The 24,600-nt window shown below is 39.3% G+C and overlaps 1 protein-coding gene and 1 pseudogene across 2 annotated transcripts in view; both read right to left on the bottom strand.

Annotated features, from left to right (window-relative positions):
- The window catches only part of Smchd1 (structural maintenance of chromosomes flexible hinge domain containing 1), a 129,569-nt gene that overhangs the window by 80,080 nt on the left and 24,889 nt on the right, over window positions 1-24,600 (bottom strand). For both annotated transcript variants that reach the window (XM_045142995.1, XM_045142993.1), the window contains exons 11-20: window positions 23,258-23,378; window positions 22,997-23,180; window positions 16,979-17,173; window positions 14,485-14,598; window positions 13,987-14,093; window positions 11,803-11,885; window positions 11,527-11,640; window positions 7,857-7,934; window positions 7,303-7,422; window positions 4,629-4,773 (exon numbers count right to left, since the gene is read on the bottom strand). In XM_045142995.1, the coding sequence (XP_044998930.1) occupies window positions 4,629-4,773; window positions 7,303-7,422; window positions 7,857-7,934; window positions 11,527-11,640; window positions 11,803-11,885; window positions 13,987-14,093; window positions 14,485-14,598; window positions 16,979-17,173; window positions 22,997-23,180; window positions 23,258-23,378 (1,261 nt within the window). The remainder of the gene's footprint in view (window positions 1-4,628; window positions 4,774-7,302; window positions 7,423-7,856; window positions 7,935-11,526; window positions 11,641-11,802; window positions 11,886-13,986; window positions 14,094-14,484; window positions 14,599-16,978; window positions 17,174-22,996; window positions 23,181-23,257; window positions 23,379-24,600) is intronic.
- LOC123458539 lies at window positions 13,004-13,575 on the bottom strand (annotated as a pseudogene).

The following is a 24,600-nucleotide window of genomic DNA, read 5'->3' as shown; positions in this document are numbered from 1 at the left end:
TTCACAAAGCCTATCAATTTAGAGAAAACATGGCAGAAGCAGACAAGGATTACATCTTCACATCAACTTGGAAAAAGTAGAAAGTGAAAAGGCCACTTGTGGTGGCACAAGCCTTTAATTGCAGCATTCAGGAGGCTGAAGTAGGAGGATCTTCGTGAGTTCAAGGCCACCTTGAGGCTACATAGTAACTTCCAGGTCAGCCTGAGCTAGAGTGAGACACTACCTTGAAAAACAAAAAAAATAAATAGAATAAAGAAGTACAAAGTGGAGAAGAAACAACAAGCAGGGATGGACTATTAATAACACCTCAAGGTCTACCCCCAGTGACACTCCAGAAAGGCTCCACAACTTCTCAAACAGTGCCACCAAGTGGGGATTAAATATTCAAACAATGGGGAATAGTTTACATTCAAACCCTCACAAACATTGAGTTGAAAGATTAAAAGTAATCTTCAGGTACATATAGGTTATGGCATGCCTATTCTCTAACAAATATTTTTAAAAATCTATGAAAGAGAACCAGGAAGAACTCTTAGAAATTATAAGTATCAGGAAATCATAGCTCTATTCTTCACAAGGCCCACACCCAGTCCCAGAAGGAAACACAGGATAATACAAGGTCAGAATAAAGTACAACAGTTAAAAAAAAAAAAAAAAAAACCCACACACACAACAACAACAACAACAAAAAATGTTTCTTTCTACCTTTGTGTAGAGATTTTCAGAGCTAGGTTTTGTGTCCAATTCTCTTTCCTTAACACCAAACACAGAAGAGAAAAAGGAAATCCTACATATGAAGGTGGAGGAAGAATAACTACCAATGTAATCAGCCAGGCATGGTGATACACACCTGTAGTCCCACCGCAAATTCAAGCCCACTCTTATCTACAAAGTGAGTTCCAGGCCAACCATGACTACATAGCAATGCTTTTGTCTCAAGAGAAAAAAGGAAAAAAGAAAACAATTACTCCAGGCTGTAACTCATCACAAACTCAAGAAAACTGCTTCCAATGACATAAAACTGACAAGTAATCTATGCACCTAAATATGCTTTTAATTCTCCAAGGTAGGGTCTCATTCTAGCACAGGCTGACCTGGAACTCACTCTGTAGCCCCAGGCTGGCCTCAAACTCACTGTGATCCTCTTACCTAGGCCTCCCAAATGCTGGCATTAAAAGTGTGCAACACCACACCCAGTGAACTAAGCATCTTGAACTGGCAATAAGTTTGGGTTTTCTTTTTATAATTTTTGTTTGTTTGCTTGCTTTTGGGTTTTTTGGTTTGTTTGTTTGGTTTTGGTTTTTTGAGGTAGGGTCTCACTCTAGCCCAGGCTGACCTGGAATTCACTATGTAGTCTCAGGGTGGCCTTGAACTCACAGCGATCCTCCTACCTCTGCCTCCCAAGTGCTGGGATTAAAGGAATGTGCCACCACACCCGGATTACTTTTGTAATTTTTAAGACTAGTTAGTTTGTACATGTGTGTATGTATGAGTATACCAGGGTCTCTTACCAATGCAAACAACCTTCAAACACAAGTGCCACTTTGTGTTACATGTATGTTGGGAAATAGAAACTTAGCCAGAAAGCTTTGTAAGCAAGTGCCTTTCACATCAACCCAGCCCCCAACGTTAGGTTTAATCAATCATAAATGTAGCATACAAACAAAGGAAAATAAGTCTAATAACAATAAAGAGACTAGAATACAGTAAACTATACTTATCAAAATAAAACATAGCTTTATGGAAAAATGAGGGAACTGGAAAGAAACCCGGGTGGGTTTTTTGCTTGTTTGTTTTCAGACAGAGCCTCATCTTCCACAGCTGGAAGCCAAAAGACAATGCTTAAAAGTGAAGGGGAAAAAAAGGTAGCCATGTAAAAATTCTTGAGATGTATGGCAGTAATTAGCACAAAATCAAGTAAGAGAAATAAAAGAGGAACCCTGAGAAGCAGATCATGGGTAAAGTACAGAGAGTGAGAGCACAATGACAAAGATCCTCAGAATTCTATGTGAGTCTTCCAGCATTCAGGAAGCTGAAGTGGGAGTATCTCTAAATTCTAAGCCAGCCTGGAGCCTCAGAAGTGAATTCTAGGCCAGCCTGGTTAGAGTGAGACCCTACCTGGAGACACAAAAACAAAACAAAAGAAAAAAATACCATATGTTAATAAATTATTCTTTTAAATAGTCCTCATGGTCAGACTGGGATGGAGTGAGAGACCCTACCTCAAAAATAAAATAAAATAAAATAAAATAAACAAAAAGGGAGGAGGGAAAGGATGGTACCAACATGTAATGTTTACATACAAAATATGCCCATATCTAATAAAAAAAATAACATAGCCAGACATCGTGGCGCATGTCTTTAATCCCAGCACTCAGACTGAGGTAGGAGAATCGCTGTGAGTTCAAGGCAACCCTGAGACTACATAGTGAATTTCAGGTCAGCATGGACTTCAGTGAGATCCTACCTCGAAAAAACAATAATAAATAAATAAAATAGTCCTCATCCTTACACAGAAAGTGCTCTTCTCACCAAGCCATCTCTTTATCCCCTAAGATTTTAAAATTATTATTTGCATACCTCCTTTCCTGTGTGTGTGTGTGCATGCACACGCATACCTGGCTGCTATAAAGAATGATGTTTGTGCCACTTTTGGGGTCCAGCTTATGTGGATGGCTTGGGAGTTGGAACCCAAGCAAGCACCTCTAATCACAGAGGCATATTCTCAGCCAGACAAAAGCTAATTTTAGGAGAAATATCACTCACCTACAAGATGTATGAAAAAATTTGCTTTCTAAGGATCTCAAAAAGAAGGTGAAGCCAGGTGTGCCGGTGCACAACATAATTCCAAGCACTCAGGAAGCAGAGGTATGAGGATCACTGTGAGTTCAAGGTCACCCTGAGGCTACATAGTGAATTCTAGGTCAGCCTAGACCAGAGTGAGACTGTAACTCAAAAAACTAAAAATAATAATAATAATAAAATTAAAAAATATGAATTATTAGTTAGAAGAAATCACAAATCGTAGGATTTAGGAAACATGCTCTCATGTGGAAACATGGTTCATTTAAGAAGAACTGACACGTGGGGTGGGGTAACTGAAGTAGACCTGCAAAGCATATGGACTTAAGAGAAACTGAGGGGGCTGGAGAAATGGCTTAGCAGTTAAGGCATTTGCCTGCAAAGCCAAAGGACCACGGTTCATTTCCCCAGGACCCACGTAAACCAGAATGCAAAACATGGCACAAGCATCTGGAGTTCGTTTGCAGCAGCTGGAGGCCTGGCATGCCCATTCTCCCTCTCTCTCTAACAAAAAAGCAAAAATAAAATTTAAAAAAAAAGAGAGAGATATTGAGGCATTTATTTATTTATTTGAGAAAGAGAGGATGGGAGGGAAGAAGGAAAAGAGTAATAGAGACAGAGAGAATGGGCACACCAAGGCTTCAGCAACTGTACATCTGGCATATGTGGGTCCTGGGGAATACCGAACCTGGGTCCTTTGGCTTTGCAGGCACCTTAACTGCTAAACCATCTCTCAAGCCCAATGTGTGTGTTCATCCCTTGGGTTTCACTCTAGTCTAGTATGACAAGAAACTCAATTTGTAATGCTCATGATGATTTTTTGGGTTTGGAGGTAGGGTCTTGCTCTAGCCCAGACTGACTGCAATTCACTGTGTAGCCTTAAACTGGCCTTGAACTCATGGTGATCCTAACTTGGCCTCCCGAGTGCTGGGATTAAAGGCATACACCACCAAACCCGGCACTGCTTGTTAAAATACCGAAAACCTACAACAGGGGTAGTCATGAGCCCAGGGTTGTAACGTCTGCTGCTGTCTGGCTAAATGTATATATTGTTCTCATCACATTGCCCAGTAAGCACTTCTCTTTTAATGTTCATACATTAATGCTACTCTCACTTGTGATAGAGAACCTTCACTTTTCAGATGGCAACGTCCTTGGGATGATTCAAAAGGCGGCATGGTGCTGGGAAGAAGTGACAGGAGTACTGAGTAACATCTCAATCACACCTTCCAAGGCTCAGGAAGAGGTGGCGGAAAGAATAAGAGCAAAGGAAGGGTAGGCCTCCTTACAACATGCTTCCCCAGTCACAAAATGGCCTGGATATCCATGACTTCACAGTGCCTGACACTACCTACACAAGACCATCATAATAGGAGGAAAAGATCATGACATCAAAATAAAAGAGACTGATTGAGGGGGTGAGGGGATATAATGGAGAATGGAGTTTCAAAAGGGAAAGTTGGGGGAGGGAGGGCATTACCATGGGATATTGTTTACAATCAATCGTGGAAGTTGTTAAAAAAATAAAAATACCAAAATGAACTGTAATACCATATATCTAGTAAACAAATAGCAAGTGATACAACTGCCATAGTAGTCTAAGGCCATTCCACCCTAATGTGCCCCATCTTGTCAGAATTGCCAAAGAACAAGATATCTTACTTACAAAAGGAAACTTAACAAAATTTAAATGACTTCAACAGTAAATTCAGTAAAATAAATCCTCTCAAATACATTACCAAAGTTAACCTCACAAAAGTGTAAAAAGGAAGAATAAATTCTTAGAAAATATGAAAAAGGAAATCCAAATTAATCCCACAAATTACCTGGCTTCAAGAACTGGATGAATATCAGTGGCTAGCTGGGTAGCATGCCCAAATTCATCCTGAAGCTCCAACGGGATAGAGAATGGAACTCCAACACGAAAAGGAAGATCCAGAAGACCAAAGGAAAATTTCTCTGGCTTGCCCTCTTTAACAAAAGCCAAAAAGAAAAACAAATTAATTGTCAAGAATATTTACAGGAGGTCAGAAACAAAGCCATTTATATGAAGGAAATTAGAACAGAGAGAATTTTAGAACTGGGCACAGTGGTGCACACCTATGATCCCAGCACTTGGAAGGTAGAGGTAGGAGGATCATGTGAGACCCTGGCTTGGGGGGAAAAAAAGAGGCATTTTAAATCTGTGCAAAATTTTAATTTTTATCATCAAAATAACATTAGAACCTTATCTCATACCCATATGTATAAGTAAACATTTGTCGGGTGTGATGGCGCACACCTTTAATCTCGGGCAGAGGTAAGAGGATCATCACAATTGAGTTTGAGGCTACTCTGAGACTATATAGTGAATTTCAGGTCAGCCTGAAATAGAGTGAGACCCTACCTCAAAAATAAATAAATCAATCAATAAAACTGAGAGAATAAGTCAATGGTACAGGGTTTGTCTAGCATGCATGAGGCCCTAGGTTCAAAATCTAGTAATCTCTACCCCAACTCACGGAGTACCAGTCAAAAGGCTGTGCTTTAATAAAGCCCTGCATGTGGTTCAGTTACAAACTCAAATGGGAGAGCATAGCTTCACACTAATAAGTTAGCTACTGTAAATGAAGTTTTCAAATGACATATAATGTGCTCTGAAGGCCAGAAGAGGAACACAACCTGAAAACTAGAGAAATAGCTCACCTACCAACATGGCTAAGTAAATACAAAGTTCATCCAGGAAGGAGCATGTAATAAATGAATTCTCATGGTCTGCTGCTGAGTGTTATCTGATACAGCCTTTTGAAAACTGTTGGTATCTACCCTAGAGTCTAGCACATACATGTTAACAAAAACATGTTTGTTTGTTTTTTTTAATCTCAGCACATAGGAAGCAGAGATAGAAGGATAACTGTGAGTTCAAGGTCACCCTGAGAATATATAGTAAATTCCAGATCAGCCTGAGCTAAACACTTCCTCAAAAAATGAAACAAACAAACAAAAAGGACAAAATTAAAATTAGTACACCAGCAAGGATAACTAGCATTTTAATATTAGATATTTTAAGAAAGAAAAGTATAAAAAACCAAATATTTCACTAAAAAAACCCTTAAAAAGTAGAATAGAAGCTTCCAGACTAAAAGGGTTATAAAGCATGAGGCAGAAGATAAAAACAAGTCCTGCATATAAAATTTCAGAAACAAGTGAAAAAGGTACCTCAAAAATGTAGAGTTGCGCAGAGTAAGAAATGCAAATAGCTTATCAGCAACAATAGACATTAAAAAAAAAATCTTCCCCGGGTGTGGTGGCACATGCCTTTAATTCCAGCACTGAGGAGGGAGAGGTAGGAGTATCGCCATGAGTTCGAGGCCACCCTAAGACTACATAGTGAATTCCAAGTCAGCTTGGGCTACAGTGAAACCCTACCTCAAAAAAAGCCAAGAAAACAGCAAGAGCAACAACAAAAAACTTTAATAGTACAAAAACATTTTAAATGAATTACAGTGTTCATCTAATTGCATAACATCTTTTATTAAATTATTTTCCTTGACTTACAATGTTACCTTTACATGGGAGACACAGAAATCAACAGTGGAAATAAACAACAGTAGACATCGCAACCCTTAAATTTGGCCAGCCAGGCAAATGAACCCATGAGTGCAATAGTGGCATGCTTGTTATGGGGGAAATAAAGGGTCTCTAATTGAACTGGAGACCTGCTCCACAGGAGGAAATACATACCTGATATGACAAGGGAAGTCATGAGATCTAGGGGTGCAATGTCTGCTGGTGTCTGGCTAAATGTATATACTATGCTCACCAAACTGCCCAGAAAGCACTTCTCTTAATGTTCATACCCATATATTAACTGTACTATCAATTTTGGTTGAAGAAGCTTCTCTTTTCAGATGGCACTGTCCTTGGGATGACTCAGAAGGCACCACAGTGCTGAGAAGTGACAGAGGAGTGCTCAGCACTGAAATATCTCAATCACACCTTCCATGGCTCAGGGTCCATTACGCAAACGGTGGTGAAAAGAATGTAAGAGCCAAAGGAAGAGCAGGACTCCTTACAATGTGCTCCTCCAGACACCAAATGGCCTGGATATCCACGACCTCACAGTGCCTGACACTACCTACACAAGACCATCAAGACAGGAGGAAAAGATCCTGACATCAAAATAAAAGAGAAGGGCCGGGCATGGTGGAGCACGTCTTTAATCCCAGCACTTGGGAGGCAGAGGTAGGAGGACTGCTGTGAGTTCGAGGCCACCCTGAGACTCCATAATGAATTCCAAGTGAGCTTAGGCTAGAGTGAGACCCTACCTCGAAAAACCAAAAATAAATAAATAAATAAACAGAGAGGGGAAAAGGGTATGATGGAGAGTGGAGTTGCAAAGGGGAAAGCGGGGGTGGGGATTACCATGGATTATTATTTATAATTAAGGAAGTTGTCAAGAATAAGAAAAAAAACTTTAAAATGCCACCTTTAGCAGATATGTATTAATGTTTTGCTTACCTTTAACAGAAAATTTAATTGCTTTAGATGGCAGTGGTCTTCCTGCGTAAGTGTCTGCATTACTTTCATTCAATACCACTTGTAATTTCAATGTATAATTCCCCAACTTCTGGATATTTTCTGGAAAAAGAAATTTAAAATCATATATATATATGATTTATATATATATATGATATATATATATGATATATATATGATTATATATACACACACACACACATACATACATACATACATACACACACACATACATATAGATAGATAGATATAGATATAGATATAATGTACATGTAACTCTTTTTTAGGAAGTTGGGAAATCTCAGGATGTCGCTCAGTCTAGTATCAAACTTGTCAACTGAACGATCCACCATGATTGGCTTCCTGAATAAATAGGTGAGACCACAAGCTTGAACCACCATGTCAGGGGAGAGAAAACTGTTTTTAGCAGTGCTGCTGGAGATTTAACCAAGGACCTCATATATGCCAAGTAAGCAAAATACCACTGAACTACATCTACATCCCTAACCAGATATTCAACATCCAGAGAAACTTACCCATTTTTTTAAACCAGTAAGGCCATTTTCCTCCATGCTGACTGATATGTGAAATTATTTCTTTATTTCCACTTGAAGCTTAATAAAAAACAGAAACAATGCCTTGAGAAACAGCATAAATATGAAATATGCAATGCATACAGGCATCAAATTCAGTTATCATAAGATATACATATCTAAAACTGTTTTGTAGTTATCATATTATCCTATGCAAGTGAAAAATGATGAAAGCTTACTTATTCAACTCATTAGAATCCACGTATTTAAAATTTTTAACTTGGTAGCCAGGTCTGGTGGCACACATTTTTAATCCCAGCATTCGAGAGGCACAGGTAGGAGGAGCACAGTGCGTTCAAGGCCACCCTGAGACTACATAGTGAATTTCAGGTCAGCCTGGACTAGGGTGAAACCCTACCTCGAAAAACCAAAAAAACTCTGCTAGGTGTGGAAGCATACAACTTTAATCCCAGCACTCAGAAGGCCAAGGTAAGAGGATTGCTTTGAGTTTCCAGCCTGTGACTACAGAGTGAGTTTGGCTACAGTGAGACCCAACATCAAAAGAGGAAAAAGAAAGGTGAAAGGCTGGGAAAATGGCTCAGTAGTTTAAGGTGCTTGCTTGCTGTCCAGGGTTTAATTCCTCACTACATGAAAAGTTAGATGCACAAATGACACATACCAAGGAGTCTGTTTGCAGTGCCAAGAGGAACTCATTCTCAAATTCATATTCTCATATTCTCTCCCCCCCACCTCTAAATTAAAAAAAAAACAAAAACAAAAACTAGCTGGGCATGGTAGCACATGCCATTAATCCCAGCACTTGGGAGGCAGAGATAGAAGGATCACCACAAGTTCAAGTCCACCCTGAGAATACATAGTGAATTCCGTGTCTAGCCTGGGCTAGAGTGAGACCCTACCTTGAAAAAGCAAATAAAATTAAAAAGAAAAAAAAAACTAGCCAGAAGCCAAACAGTGGCTCATACCTTTAATCCCAGCACTGAGGCAGAGGTAGGAAGATCATCAGGAGTTCAAGGCCACCCTAAGACTATACAGTGAATTCCAGGTCAGTCTGGACTACTGTGAGACCCTACCTCAAAAAAATTAAACAAAGGCTAGAGAGATGGCTTAGTGGTTAAGCGCTTGCCTGTGAGCCAAAGGACCCCAGTTTGAGGCTCGATTCCCCCACGTTAGAACCCACGTTAGCCAGACGCACAAGGGGGCACATGCATCTGAAGTTCATTTGCAGTGACTGGAGGCCCTGGTACAGCCATTCTCTCTCCCTCTCTCTCTCTATCTATCTATCTATCTGCCTCTTTCTCTCTGTCTCGCTCTCAAATAAATAAATAAAAATAAACAAAGAAAATTTTAAGGATAAAACAAACTAACTGTAAAAAAAGGCTGAATCAGGGCCAGAGCCAAGCATATGTATAAGAAGATTCCAGGGCATGCTGAGACAGAATATTTACATCAAATGCTAAAGGGACATATCTGTAGGACAGAAGAGCCAACATGAAAGACATCTAAAAACCAAACAAGTGCTGGAGAAATAGCTTGGCTGTTAAGGTACTTGCCTGAGAAGCCTAAGGACCCAGGTTCAATTCCCCAGGACCCACTTAAGCCAGATGCACAAGGAGGTGCATGCATCTGGAGTTCATCTGCAGTGGTGGAGGCCCTGGCATGTGCATTCTCTCAAATAAATAAATAAAGTATATTTCTTTGAGGGGGGGGGGCCTGGAGAGATGGCTTAGTGAAGGACTCAAGTTTCATTCCCCAGCACCCATGTAAAAACAGATGCACAAGGTGGCACACGCTAGAGGCCCTGGCATATGTGTTCTCTCTCTAATAAAAATACTTTGAAAAATGAAACAAGGAAATGGAACCCCATACATACACAAGCCACTTTAATAAAATCCCTACTGAGCAATACTGGACAACGGCAAAATATTACAGGCTCTCGGTTTCCCACTAAATTAGAGGGAGAGACCCTAATGCTGAGGAATCCATGTGCTTGGGCTGTGGGACACTAAGAAATCACTGCGCTGGAAGCTTTATCCCTGTTGACTAGCTGTCAGGAAGCTGCAAAGAGCTATGCAGCCTGTTGGGGGAGAAAAGTCAACAATGGTCTTAACCAGTAGAGGATCCTGCAAGCTTTATGGCTGGTCAGCCTAGCTAAAATATACCTACTGGTGCAATGGTGGCATGTCTGCTATGGGGGAAACCAGTTGTTCTGTGACTGGATTTGAGGCCCACTCTGTGAGAGGGAATTTCTGCCTGATACTGAAAACATCATCAAAACTCTAAGGCTGGGGAGGTCATAAGCCCTAAAGGGGAAACTACTACAAACCTAGAACTATCCCAACACAAGAAATATGTAAATGCCAAACTTATCAAAATGCTGGGAAGAGCTGGAGAGATGGCTTGGCGGTTAAGCGCTTGCCTGTGAAGCCTAAGGACCCTGGTTCGAGACTCGGTTCCCCAGGACCCACATTAGCCAGATGCACAAGGGGGCCCATGTGTCTGGAGTTCGTTTGCAGTGGCTGGAAGCCCTGGCGAGGCCATCCTCTCTCTCTCTCCCACTGTCTTTCTGTGTCTGTCGCTCTCAAATAAATAAATGAAAAAAAAAAATGCTGGGAAGACATGACAATGGAGTTTTCAACACTAAAAATCTCTACCATGCCCTCCAAGGCTCAGGGCCCATTGCAGAAGTGGCAGAAAGAATTTAAGAACCAAGCCGGGCGTGGTAGTGCACGCCTTTAATCCCAGCACTCGGGAGGCAGAGGTAGGCAGATTGCTGTGAGTTCGAGGTCACCCTGAGACTCCATAGTGAATTCCAGGTCAGCCTGGGCTAGAGTGAGACCCTACCTCAAAAAACAAAAAACAGAAAAGCAAACAAGAATTTAAGAACCAAAAGAAGGGGAAGAGTGTTTTGCAATACCCCAATACCCACATAAACCCAGATGCAGAGAGTAGTGCACAGGTCTGGATTTCATATGCAGCACCCAAGATGCTCTGCTGCACCCACAGTCACACACACTTTCTCTGCACACAAATAAATAAATTGAAAGAAAAGAAGTAGAACCAAAGATATCCTTTGATATCTATGGAAACTGTCTTTGGGATCCCACCCCAAAGGCAAATATAACTTGTAGATGACCAAGACCCTTATTTAAAATGACACAGTACTTACTTGCATGTACCTTAAACATAATCACCTAAGTATTTATTTTGTGAGACAGACTGTCACACTGTAGTTCAGGCCACCCTGGATCTCAGGCAGCCCAGGGTAGCTTTGAATTTGTGGCAATCTTCCTGCCTTAGCCTCTCAAGTGGGAGGCTAGGATTACAATCATGAGCCACCATATGCTTTACAATACTTCTAATACCTAATACAATGTAAATGGTATGTAAATACTTGGCATACTTTATTGTTTAGGGAATGGTAACTAAGAAAAAAAGCCTGGACATGTGTTCAATACAAATGCAATTTTTCTTCTGAATACTTTCAATCTTCAATTGAATCAGCAGATGTAAATTCAAGTGACATGGATTCAAGTACACAATCAAATCAAATTCACTACATCAATCAAATTATGCTCATCAACAATTAAATGAAAGTATTCAAATTCTTATCACAAGAACAATATTAAATATCCAAGTAAGTCTGTATACTTACTATGTAATATAACTTTAAGCTCCACTAAGAGTTTCTTTGACCCTCCATGACTTGTTCCTGGAAGCTTTTGCATGGCTTCCCCTTTTTTATTTAGTATCTCAATTCTTAATGCACCTGTGAATTCAAAATCGAAAGTGTCTTAATTATACATAGTCTGCTAGGCCTTTGAATTTCATTTCTTTATGTCTGTAAAATATGAGAAATAAGACAAAATAAAAGTTGTGTTTTTGTTTTGTTTTGTTTTGTTTTTTTCTCAATTAGAAAACAACAACCTACCAATTGGGGTCCCAGCAGGCCGGATCTCATTAGGCAATAACTCATCTCCTTCAGGCCAAGTTACTGACAATCTATCAGGAAGCCTAGTATGAAACCAACATATTGTTTCATGAACTTGGAGAATCAGAGTCTTATTCAGAAATATACAAATAACTAATCAATTATTGTTGATATATATTGAAAGATTAAATGATTAATCAAATAAAAAACTTCTCTTGGCTGGAGAGATGGCTTAGTGTTTTAAGTGCCCTACAAAGCCAAAAGATCCTGGTTCAATTCTTTAGGACCCACGTAAGCCAGATGTACAAGAGGGCACATGCATCTGGAGTTCGTTTGCAGTGTCTAGAGGCCCTGGTGTGCCCATTCTCTTTCTCTCTCTGCCTCTTTCTCTCTCAAATAAATAAAAATATATATATATAATGTAAAAAAAAAAACTTGTGTTTATTAAAAGCCATTTAGGGGGATGGGGAAATGGCTTAGTGGTTAAGGTGCTTGCCTGCAAAGCTAAAGGATAGAGGTTTAATCCCCCAAGACCCATGTAAGCCAGATGCACAAGGGGACCCACACATCTAGAGTTCACTTATAGTGGCTGGAGGCCCTGAGTGTGCCCATTCTCTCCCTCTCTCTCTCTGCCTTTTATCTCTCTCTCTCAAATAAATAAAGTAAAATAAAAAAATAAAAAGCCACTCAGATTAGATTTTGTTTGTTATAGCATAAATAACATTTTGGGGATAACTGAGAATAGAAAAACTCAGTAACAAAATGGCATAATTTGCTGGTTCAAGAATGGAATTCTGTATTACTAGTTCCTTCCCCACCCAACCTCTCTGTGGGTGGAGGATGACTTTCTGTTAATAAAGGATGGACTAGAAATCATGATGTAGATTACGGTGGACTTGAACTCAAAATCCATCTGCCTCAGCTTTGAAGTAATGGAATTACAGGTGGCCACCATCACATCTGACTACTTCTTACATACATACACAAATACATACATACATACATTTATTGAATATCTACTACACACCAGGGAAAAGGAACACAGAATTACTTTTCTCCTTTTCACGAATACCTGAATCATCATTATAAAAAAGTCCATTCTGCTGAATTAGACCCCACTCATTTTTTTGGTTAATCTTCATGTACCCTTTTCTTAAGCATTCCTTGATACATTTCATAATGTCTTACACCACTAATTACTTTATGTTGCCTGAAAGATCACAGTAAGTCCCATTGCTTTCATCTCAGTTTGACAAAATAACCAGTAAAGTATAACTCTTCCTCTTGGTGTCAGTATCATCATACTTGACTGCCAGATGTCCATTTTTGGAAAAAGTCAAAGAACTGGGATATAAAATACCACAAATGATGCTAACCAGTGACCTTCTCAGAGCACAGCTTTCCTTGCTTAGATTAGCTGAACACAAAGCATCAGTTACAAAGAGCTTGTAAGTAACTATGGTAGACAAAAATGGAAATATAGCCAGTAATGCATATGTCTTCAAAGCAGTGCATTTAACCTGGAATCCTTTTGTGAAAAGGAAGTTTGCTATTGTTCCAGAAAAACTAATTGTTCCAAGGAATAAAGTCTCACACATAAAGTTTTTCCTTTTCTAAGATACTCAAACCTTTTTCTATGATTTCAATAACCATTGGTCTTCTGAATTTTGCATCTCCTGGAGAAGGAATTAGCTGAGCACATGTAAATAATGCCTTCGCGATGCCCTGGCCTCTCACTTGAGTGCCACCACGTTGGTGCCTCCCATCAGTCATGGGTGGGTAGGGCAGCAGAGTGGCAGTGGGGCTGGCTGACCCTGGCTACTTATTTATCGCTGCTCTTTACTTCTCAGGTTGTACTACAATTCACCTTTATTTGTAAGCCAAATGATTTTCTTTAAATGTCTTTATCATGGTACATATAAATGTATCCCTTTAGAAATGCTATACCCTTTTTTCTATAAATTTGAATTCCCATTTCTATAACTAGGATATCTCAGTATTTCATGTTAAGGAGCATACCACAATATGTACAACTTAACGCTTACATAAGTCCTAGAAGCTCACTTTAATATGTACAACTTATTGCTCACAAAGGTGCTATATCAAAAAAGGACCTAACACACTCAATAATAAAGAGCACTTCTTAAAATTTATTTTAGTTCTACTTCTTCAAATGTGACTTACCTCGCCATTTCATCCTCTACATATTTTCTAACAGCTTTCTCAGTAACTGTCCTATCCAGCTTGGCAATTGGCACAGTTTTCACTTCATCATACAGTGCCTGTGGTTCCTGAATAAGGGGAATTTACATCAACAGTTCAAAGATACTTCCTGAAATTTAGCTTCAGAACCCCAACCCATTTGTTCCTTTCAAAGACACCGATTTATTACTCATTCTTGAAAGAAAATTATGACTCCAATGTTCACTAGTTTATAGGCCCTGGAGAAAGGGTACATTTTATAAAATTACAGTGATACTAATAACTACATTTCTACTTGTGAAACACTAGACATATATCTTAAGAACTATAAAACAGCAAGAATAAAACTAAATTTTATACTATAATCACTTCAATGAAAAAAACAAATGAAAGCAAACTACAAAATAATTCCTCTTTATTCCATTTACACCAAAGTGGTACCAGAAGAAGTACAGTAAGTATGATCACTTAATGTCTTACCATTGCAATCTGAACTTCTCCTCCTGTAGCATATACTTCTCCATCGTGATCACCATACAGAAAAAATCTTACTATGCTTCCATAAAAAAGGGGAAGGGTCTTGATTGTCTTGACCTAATAGTTAATTGATTTTAAAAAAGGATTCTGTTAATATTTATTAACAGAAAACAGGTTCAATAATGACTTTACAAAAGTTTTATACATGACCAAACAAAAAGAGTACCATCACTAGAAAAACTAATAAAGCAATCTAGCAATCTAACAAAAATGTATTGAAGTTTACACTTACTTCTTTTACTGACAATGTTATGCACATATGTAATGTACTTAGATATAATCACCTACCACAACCTCTCTTAAACACCTTTCACATTGAATCCTTTCTTTCCAACTGGTTCTACATTGGTATCATCTTTTTTCTTTCCCTTGTGTTTGGATTTGACCCACTTTTTATTTTGTTTATTTTTATTTATTTGAGAGAGACAGACAGGCAGACAAAGAGGCAAAGAGAGAGAGAATGGGTGCACCAAGGCCTCCATCCACTATGAATGAACTATGAATGAACTCCAGATGCAGGTGCCCACCTTGTGTATCTGGCTTATGTGGGTCCTGTGAAATCAAGCTTTGATCCAGGCAGGCTTAGGCTTAGGCTTCACAGGCAAGCATTTAACCACTAAAGCATCTCTCCAGCCCTGACCCACTGTTTTTATTTATTTATTTTTGTTTTGTTTTGTTTTGTTTTCCAAGGTAGGGTCTCACTCTAACCCAGGCTGACCTGGAATTCACTATGTCGACTCAGGGTGGCCTTGAACTCAAGACGATCCTCCTACCTCTGCCTCCCGAGTGCTGGAATTAAAGGTGTGCACCACCATGCCTGGCTGACCCACTGTTTTTTTTTCTTTTTTAATTTATTTCATTTTATTTATTTGAAAGATAGGAGAATGGATGTGTCAAGGGCCTTTAGTCACTGCAAATGAACTCCAGATGCATGAGCCACACTGTGCATCTGGCTTACGTGGGCCCTGGGGAATCAAACCTGGATTTGACGTTACAGGCAAATGCCTTAACTGCTGAGCCATCCCTCTAGCCCTGACCCACTGTTTTTAATTAGAATTGCCTTCACGGACATGTATCAGCACTTATTCTTAACAAATCATTATAAAGACACTGCAGCTTCTTCATATAAATGGGCCATATTTAACATGTTTATTGGCATTGACAAGTGAGTATGTCTATCAAATTAGCTCAAAACATGTTTACAAGTCAGACATGCCTATATTCCCAGCACAGCAAGATGTCAGGTTAAAAGCTGGTTCAAGCTACTCTAAAAATCAAAATCTTGGCCAGGTGTGGTAGGTGCATGCCTTTAATCCCAGCACTTGGGAGGCAGAGGTAAGAGGATCGCCATAGTTTGAGGCCACCCTGAAACTACATAAATCAGTCTAAGTACAGTGAAACGCTACCTCAAAAAGACCCCCCCAAAAAAAACTCATTTTAGATTAAAATATTTATTTAATAGGCTAATATTTCAAATTTTTTAATTCAGAAATTCCCAATAAAGGGCTGGAGAGATGCCTTAGAGGTCAAGGCACTTGCCTGCAAAGCCAAAGGACCAAAGTTTTATTCCCCAGGACCTACATACACCAGATATACATGGCGGCACATACCATCTGGAGTTCATCTGCAGTAGCTGAAGGCCCTGATGAGCCCATTCTCATTCTCTCTCTCACATAAATAAAATAAATTAGAAACTCCCAACCAAGACCACAAGAGTTTAGACCAATCTTTGTGGCTTCCTTTCTAACTATTTGACTCACATGTGCAACAGGATTCAGGAGAAAACAAACTAAGTGCTTGCTATGTCTGAACTTGTGACACATTTCCCTCAAATCTACAACTTATTTAACAGACTGCTCCCCCCCACCCCCGTTGGTCTTCCCTTAGGCTTATAAGGGTGCTTTCATTGTTTTTGTTTACTTCCATCCCACTCGCTCATTTCAGTCTGCTTTGCTACTAACTCCTTTTTATTCTAACCTTAATTATAGAAAAACCTCACTCCTTCGTGTCTTTAACTACAGTAAATACTTTTCTAAAGACTACATCAAAAAGTGGCCAAATAGTCAATTTTAGCATGAGGACATAATAAAAATCTTGCTAATGGAATATTTTACAAGAAACAGAATTTAAGAAAAATTCAATAAATTATGTATAAAAACCAGTTTAGCCTTTCCATTCTTTACCGGCTTCATGAACCTAATATTCACAGTATTTTTCACTACTAAATTTTAATACATCTAATATAGTGAGAAATTCTACTAAAAACTCACTCTAGGGTGGGCTAACTCCAGAATTCATGACCTATATTCCTCAACAAGAGGGGCCAAGGGAAGGGGATAGGTAATGGAACGAGCCTAATAATGTTACCAAATTGACTCGCTGAGTACAAAACTAATTAATAAAAAGAAAATTGACTCTAGGAATAGGTGAGACTTACCAGTTGTCCTGCTTTGTATATTTTGCCATCCCATTCAATTGCAGAGTATGTTGCCCAGGGACCTTGCTTTTTAGAGGGGAGATCAGGACGGGTAATAGTTCCTTTAAAAAGTGTAAATTTTATTTGTTTGTCACACTTTTCATGACAGTCCTTCAGCCATAAAGCAAATTCTCTATCAATTTTCATTCGCTGCTCCTGTAAAAATTTAAAGTACTCTATGAAGTATGGTTACTAGCAAAAAGAAGTAAACCTTACATGTTTGTCACTCACTTTAGTTTCAGTCCATAAACTACACCTCAGAATAATAGGAAAATGTTTACATAAATATCTTGCTGGATTCTTCTGGATCTTTTATTGGTTTGTTTACAGTATTTTGAGGTAAGGTAACTCAAACTCACTATGTGGCTAAGGATGACCTTAAACTCCTGATCCTACTACCTTCACCACAAAGCACCAGATAACAAAAATATTATCTGGGGGCTTAGGTGTTAAGGCATTTGCCTGCAAAGCCAAAGGACCCACATAAGACAGATACATAAGGGGGTGCACATGTCTGGAGTTCATTGGCAGTGGTTGGAAGCCCTAGCGTGCCCATTCTCTCTCTCCCTCTCTTTCTCTGTCAAATACACAAATAAATAAATAACTAATATTATCTGGGCTACAGAGATGGCTAACTTGCTTGCTTAACTGACAGCCTGGTTTCAATTCCCCAGATACCACACAAAGCTGGATGCACAAACTGGCACATGCCTATGGAGTTCGTTTGCAGTGGCAAGATACCCTAGAGGGTCCATTCTTTCTCTCCTTGCAAATAAATAAATAAAACTATTTTTTTTTAACAAATAGTATTGTTGCTGCTGGATATGGTGGTGCATGCCTTTAGTCCCAGCACTCTGGAGGCAGACAGAAAGATCACAGCGAGTTTGAGGCCATCCTGAGACTACATAGTGAATTCCAGGTCAGCCTGGGCTAGAGTGTGACCCTACCACGAAAAACCAAGAAAAAGCAAAACAAAAAAAAAAAAAAGAACAACTGTCTGACTTGGCAAAGGGGTGAAAAGAAGCCTTCTCATTGTAAACCACACACATTCCAAATGGGATAACAAAAAAATCTACATGTGCAATTCCGTGGTTAATGACATACAAAGGCCATAAGTTTGATTTTCAATGCTGAAAAAAATTAGCAGATTTATTTCCACATGCAATAAACAGGGAAAAAATCTCAGATATTAAAAATTTCAGTGAGAGAACTGGAGACATGAAGGTACTTGCCTACAAAGCCTAACCATCTGGGTTTAATTCTCCAATACCCTCATAAAGCCAGATGCTAAAATGGTGCATGCATCTGGAATTCATCTGCAGTGATTAGAGGCCCTCTATGCCCAATTTCATATTCATTCATGTTCTCTCTCTCTCTCTGCTTACAAATAAAACAGAATAAAATGTTTTCAAAAAATAAAAAATTTAAGCTGGGTGTGGTGGCGCATGCCTTTAATCCCAGCACTCAGGAGGCAGAGATAGGAGGATCACCATGAGTTCCAGGCCACCCTGAGATGAAAACTGAAAATTCCAGGTTAGCCTGGACTAGAGTAAGACACTACTTCAAAAAACCAAAATAATAATAATAATAACAAAATTTAAAAATAAAATAAAATGGGCTGGAGAGATGGCGTAGTGGTTGAGCGCTTGCCTGTGAAGCCTAAGGACCCCGGTTCGAGGCTCGGTTCCCCAGGTCCCACGTTAGCCAGATGCACAAGGGGGCGCACGCGTCTGGAGTTCGTTTGCAGAGGCTGGAAGCCCTGGCACGCCCATTCTCTCTCCCTCTATCTGTCTTTCTCTCTGTGTCTGTCGCTCTCAAATAAATAAATAAAAATTAAAAAAAATAAAATAAATAAAATAAAATAAAAAATTTCAGTGAGGGGATAAAGAGATGCTTGTAAGTTAAATGGTGCTTACTTGTGAGGCCTTCCAACATGGGTTTAACTCCATTACACCATTGTAAAGCCAGATGCAGAACGTGGTAGCTGCATGGGGAGTTCCTTTGCAAAGCCAAGAGGCTCTGGTATGCCTACCCTACCCTCTCTCTAAGTAAGGATGTAAAAACATTTTAAATTTTTCAGTGAATGGAGTAATTAAGAAATGAATGTTGGCTAGATATGGAGAAGCCTACCTATCAGGAGGGTGAGGCAGGAGGATTGCAGGTTCAAGGCCACCCTGGACTACAAAGTGAAACTCCATCTCAAAAAAATAAATGGGAAGCCAGACGTGGTGGCAAATGCCTTTAATCTCAGCACTCCAGAGGCAGTTGAGAGGATCACTGTGCATTTGAGGTCAGCTTGAGACTACACAGTAAATTCCAGGCCCGCTCAGGCTAAAACAAGACCCTACCTTCAAAAACCAAATGAAAATGACCTCACAGTGCCTGACACTACCTACACAAGACCCTCATAATAGCAGGAAAAGATCATGACATCAAAATAAGAGACTGATTGAGAGGGGCAGGGGATATGACGGAGAATGGAGTTTCATAGGGGAAGGTGAGGGGAGGAGGGCATTACCATGGGTTATTATTTACAATTATGGAAGTTGTTAATAAAAAATAAATAAGTAAGTAAGTAAATAAATAAATGAAAAAAGAATGTCTATAAAGGCTTTAGCCAATAAGATAATGATGGTTTAGGAATGATGCTCTGCAAAACACCATATTCAAAAAAGTTAGAACATAGCACTCAGGAGGCAGAGGTAGGAGAATCACCATAAGTTCAAGGCCACCCTGTAACTCCATAGTAAATTCCAGGTTAGCCTAGGCTAGAGCAAAACTCTACCTCGGGAAAAAATAAAATAAAAAGTTAAATCACAGGACTGGAGAGATGGCTTAGCAGTTAAGGACCTTGCCTGCAAAGCCAAAGGATCAAGGTTCAATTCCTCAGGACCCAGTAAGACAGATGCACAAGGTGATACATGTGTCTGGAGCTCATTTGCAATGGGTGGCAGCCCTGGCACACCCTTTCTTTCTATCTCTCCATTCTATCAAATAAATTACATATACACATATATGTGTGTGTGTATATATATATGCATATATATATATATACACACACATATATACACACATACATACACAAATACATATATAATAATAAATTATAAATAAATAATACATACATACATACATATATACATGTATGTATGTATTTATTTTATGGTGGTGGTGTTTTTGTTTTCCAAGGTAGGGTCTCACACTAGACCTGGCAGACCTAGAATTCACTATGGAGTCTCAGGGTGGCCTATATTAAGAATTTAGAGAGCTCACAAGTAAACAATTTATTGCTTCACCTTAAGGCCTCAGAAAAAGAAGAACAAGGCAAACCAACCACTGAGATATCATGAAATTACAAAGCTTTTGTACAGCCAAGGACACTGTGAATAGAATAAAGAGGCGACCTACAGAATGGGAGAAAAATCTTTACCAGCTATACATGTGACAGAGGATTAATATCCAGAATATACAAAGAACACACACACAAAAAAAGTAAGAAGTCAAATAACCCAATTAAAAATGGGCTATGGAACTAGAGTTCTCAAAAGAAGAAATATACATGGCCTATAAACAGCTAAAAAAGTGTTCTACATCCTTAGCCATCAGGGAAATGCACATGCGAGCACACACACATAAATAAATTTAAAACAGGGGTGCTGAAAGAGATGTCATAGCAGTTAACATCCTTGTTGGCAAAGCCTAAGGAACCATGTATGATTCCCAGGACCCACATAAGCCAAATGCACAAGGTGGCACATACATCTGGAGTTTGTTTGGAGTGGCAAAAGACTCCAGCGTGCCCATTCTCTATCTACCTCTTTCTTTCTCTCTGTTAAATACATAATTTTAAAGATCTTTGTTTAAAATAAAAATTCACTGTGGCCAGGCATGGTGGCGCACACCTTTAATCCCAGCACTTGGGAGGCAGAGGTAGGAGGATCGCTGTGAGTTGAGGTCACCCTGAGACTCCATAGTGAATTCCAGGTCAGCCTGGACTAGAGTGAGATCCTACTTCAAAAAACCAAAACTAAATAAACACATATATATATGTATATATATACACACACACACATATATATGTAAAAATTTAGCCGGGCATGATGGCCCATGCCTTTAATCCCAGCACTCAGGAGGCAGAGGTAGGAGGATCAGCATGAAACCAGAGGCTTACGTGATTAAGCATTCAAAGCTAGACACATCTGATGACTAGACCTAGACTAGGGAATGAAACAATCTCACAGTTATATATTTCAGAGAAAATCCACTAAATTAAACAATCTCCTTCTGGGCCAGCACTGAGGCTGAGTTCCAGGACAGCCTAAGCTACAAAGTGAGTTCTAGGCCCGCCTGGGTTAAGAGTAAGAAACTGCCTCAAAAAATTAAATAAAGAGCCGGGCGTGGTGGCGCACGCCTTTAATCCCAGCACTTGGGAGGCAGAGGTAGGAGGATCGCCACGAGTTCAAGGCTACCCTGAGACTACAGAGTTAATTCCAGGTCAGCCTGGAACAGAGTGAGACCCTACCTCGAAAAACCAAAAAAAAAAAAAAAAAAAAAAAAAATTAAATAAATAATAAAAATAGGGCTGCAGAGATGGCTTAGAGGTTAAGGCGCATGCTTGCAGAGCGTAAGGACCCAGGTTCGATTCTCCAGGTCCCACATAGGCCAGATGCACATGGTGGGACATGCATCTGGGATTTGTTTACAGTGACTAGAGGCCGTGACACGCCCAATCTCAACTCTCTCTAACAAATAAATAAATAAAGATAAATCTTAAAAACAAAAAAATCATTTAGCTGGCCATAGTAGAGCATGCCTTTAATCCCAGCACTCAGGAAGCAGAGGTAGGATTGCCACGAGTTCGAGGCCACCCTGAGACTTGAATTCAAGGTCAGCCTGAGCTAGAGTGAGACCCTACCTTGGGGAAAAAAAAAATCATTTAAAAAAAAAAAAAAAGATAAAGCCTTTAATCCCAGCACTCAGGAGGCAAAGCTAGGAGGATCACAGATAGTTCAAGCCCAACCTGAGACCACATAGTGAATTCAAGGTTACAATAAGACCCTACAACTTGAAAAACCAAAGGGGGGAGGGGGAAGTGCATCTATCTACCTACCTACCTACCTACCTACCTACCTACCTACCTACCTACATATGGGGGGATGGGGAAAGTGGGGCAGGGAGGGTGAGAGAAAGTGAGTGTGTCTTTCTTATATATGCAATAACATATTAAACTGTTTCCAAAGGAAAATGGGGCAAAACTATTAAAAAATAATTTTGGAACCAGACATGGTGCCTCACACCTTTAATCTTGAACTCAAAAGGCTGCGGGAGAAAGATCACTATGAGCTCCAGGTCAGCACGGGCCACAGTGAGATTCTGCCTCATGAAATATCATCACTACCCACAAAACAAGAAAAAAAAAATCTCAAAATTTTAAACTGGCGCACCAGCCATTGCAAGCAAACACAAGATGCATGTACCACCTTACTAACTGCTAAGCCATCTCACCAGCCCTCAAAAAAATTGTCCAGGCATGGTGGCACATGCTTTTAATCCCACCCCTGGGAGGATGACATAGGATGAGCCATGAAGGCTCAAGGCCAGCCTAGAGCTACAACGTGAGTCCCAAGTCAGCCTGGACTGGCATAAGACCATACCTCCAAGAAAAAAAAAATGATTTTTTTTTAAATGATACAAAAAAGCGTTGAAGTTGCACATAATAATGCACTACCGTCATGTTTTATATATTTATATAATATTTAAATCAGATCAAGCTTATTTATCACATTGAATATTGTTGAATTATATGGACATAAAAATTTTTCACTTAAAGGAATCCAAAATACACAAAATATAAGTAAAAACCTACCCTAATGGTCTTATTTTTATTTCAGAATACTGGAAAATACTCAAAAGTCATTTCAAATAGTGACTTTGGTTTTACTTAAAGATAGAATACTGACAAATTCATTAATGTCATACCTGTCCATTTAAAATCCTTGTAAAAAGAGTGTTCTTATCTTTCAACTTCAGTTCCAGATCCATAAAGGTCAGTTTATTTGTGCTGACTTGAAATTTGTCATTTGTGAACAATGCACCAGATATCCTATTGTAGCATTCAATAGGTGCAAGCCCTCTCTTCTTGGGAGGAGCACACCAGTCAAAGCTTGAAGAAAACACATCCATCAGCAAAGTAACAGACTAAACAGGTAGGTAATTTCAACAAAAAAAATAAAAACTCACTCTTCCACTGAAGTATATGGTATTAATCGTCCATTCCAAAAACATTCAAATATAGGTCTTTTCCCTCTTGCAGCTTTCTCAGGTATCAAACAATCATCATCATCTTCTTCATCTTTTAATTCTAGATCAAAAGAACAAATGGGCCAAAATTTTAAATGTTACAAAGCAGGAACAGTTTTTACAACTAAGAAGTCAGTTTCTACAAGTGAAATATTAAACTTCCATCAGAGAAGAAACATGATTCCATATGAACCTTCAAACTGCACCTTCTTACACCAGGCGTGGTGGCACATACCGTTAACACCAGCAATCAGGAGGCAGAGGTAGGAGGATCGCTGTGAGTTAGAGGCCACCTTGAGACAACATTCCTGGTAAGTGTGGGCTAGAGTAAGAGCCTACATCAAAAAAAAAAAAAAAAAAAAGGAAGGAAGGAAGGAAGGAAAGAAAGAAAAAAAAAAACCTGCATTCTTACCAAATCTAGTTAGTTTTACTCTAAGGTCAGAAGGTAAGTTTCCAAAGTAGTTTCACATTGCTAATGTTTCACAGTTAAGACAAATTTTCACCTCCAATCCTGGCAGGGTGGTGCATGCCTTTAATCCCAGTACTCAGGAAGCAGAGGTAGGAGGAGGATCACTAGAGTATCAAGGCCAACCTGAGAATACATAGTGAATTCCAGATCAGCCTGAGCTAGAGTGAGACCCTACCTCAGATCAAACACAAAGAAAAAACAAAGTAGCCAGACTTCAAGCCTATAATGCTAGCACTCAGTAGAGTGAGCTAAGAGGATCCTCCTGAGTTCATGGCCAGCCTGAGGCTACAGAGTGGAAATCAGCCTGGACCCCAGTGAGAAGCTACCTCAAAGAAAAAAAAAAAATCTTTATATATTATATATATATATATGAAGATCATGTTCTATGGCAAATTCCACTTTCTCTACAAACTAGTGCTGGAACTCTAAATGACTTTCACAATTCAGTAAGAACCAGTAATAGTCATATGAGAGCCATCAAAGTATTATTTTGAAAAATTAGCAAGCAGGACAGAATAATTTAACTTTATATAAACCACTGTTTCAAAGACCAGATTCAAACAGGCAGGAAATTTACACTGAGCCACAATCATAAGACAGGTTTCCATGTATCAAAAGCATACTTAGCACAATTATCAACATGACTGTTTCTTAGTAATAACATTTTCATGTACCCAGATAAAGTTAAGTTCAGACATGGAAGTCCTGACATACAAACACATTAAATGTACTGGCATTAAGTCCCCAACCTAAAATAAAGCCTTCTCCAAAAAAGCTCCCACAAAAAAAGTTTTAGTCAATATATCACTACTTT

The sequence above is a fragment of the Jaculus jaculus genome, chromosome 2 (assembly GCF_020740685.1).
Source record: "Jaculus jaculus isolate mJacJac1 chromosome 2, mJacJac1.mat.Y.cur, whole genome shotgun sequence".
In the NCBI taxonomy this organism is placed as follows: domain Eukaryota; kingdom Metazoa; phylum Chordata; class Mammalia; order Rodentia; family Dipodidae; genus Jaculus; species Jaculus jaculus.
This window is presented reverse-complemented; position numbering and strand designations above follow the sequence as displayed.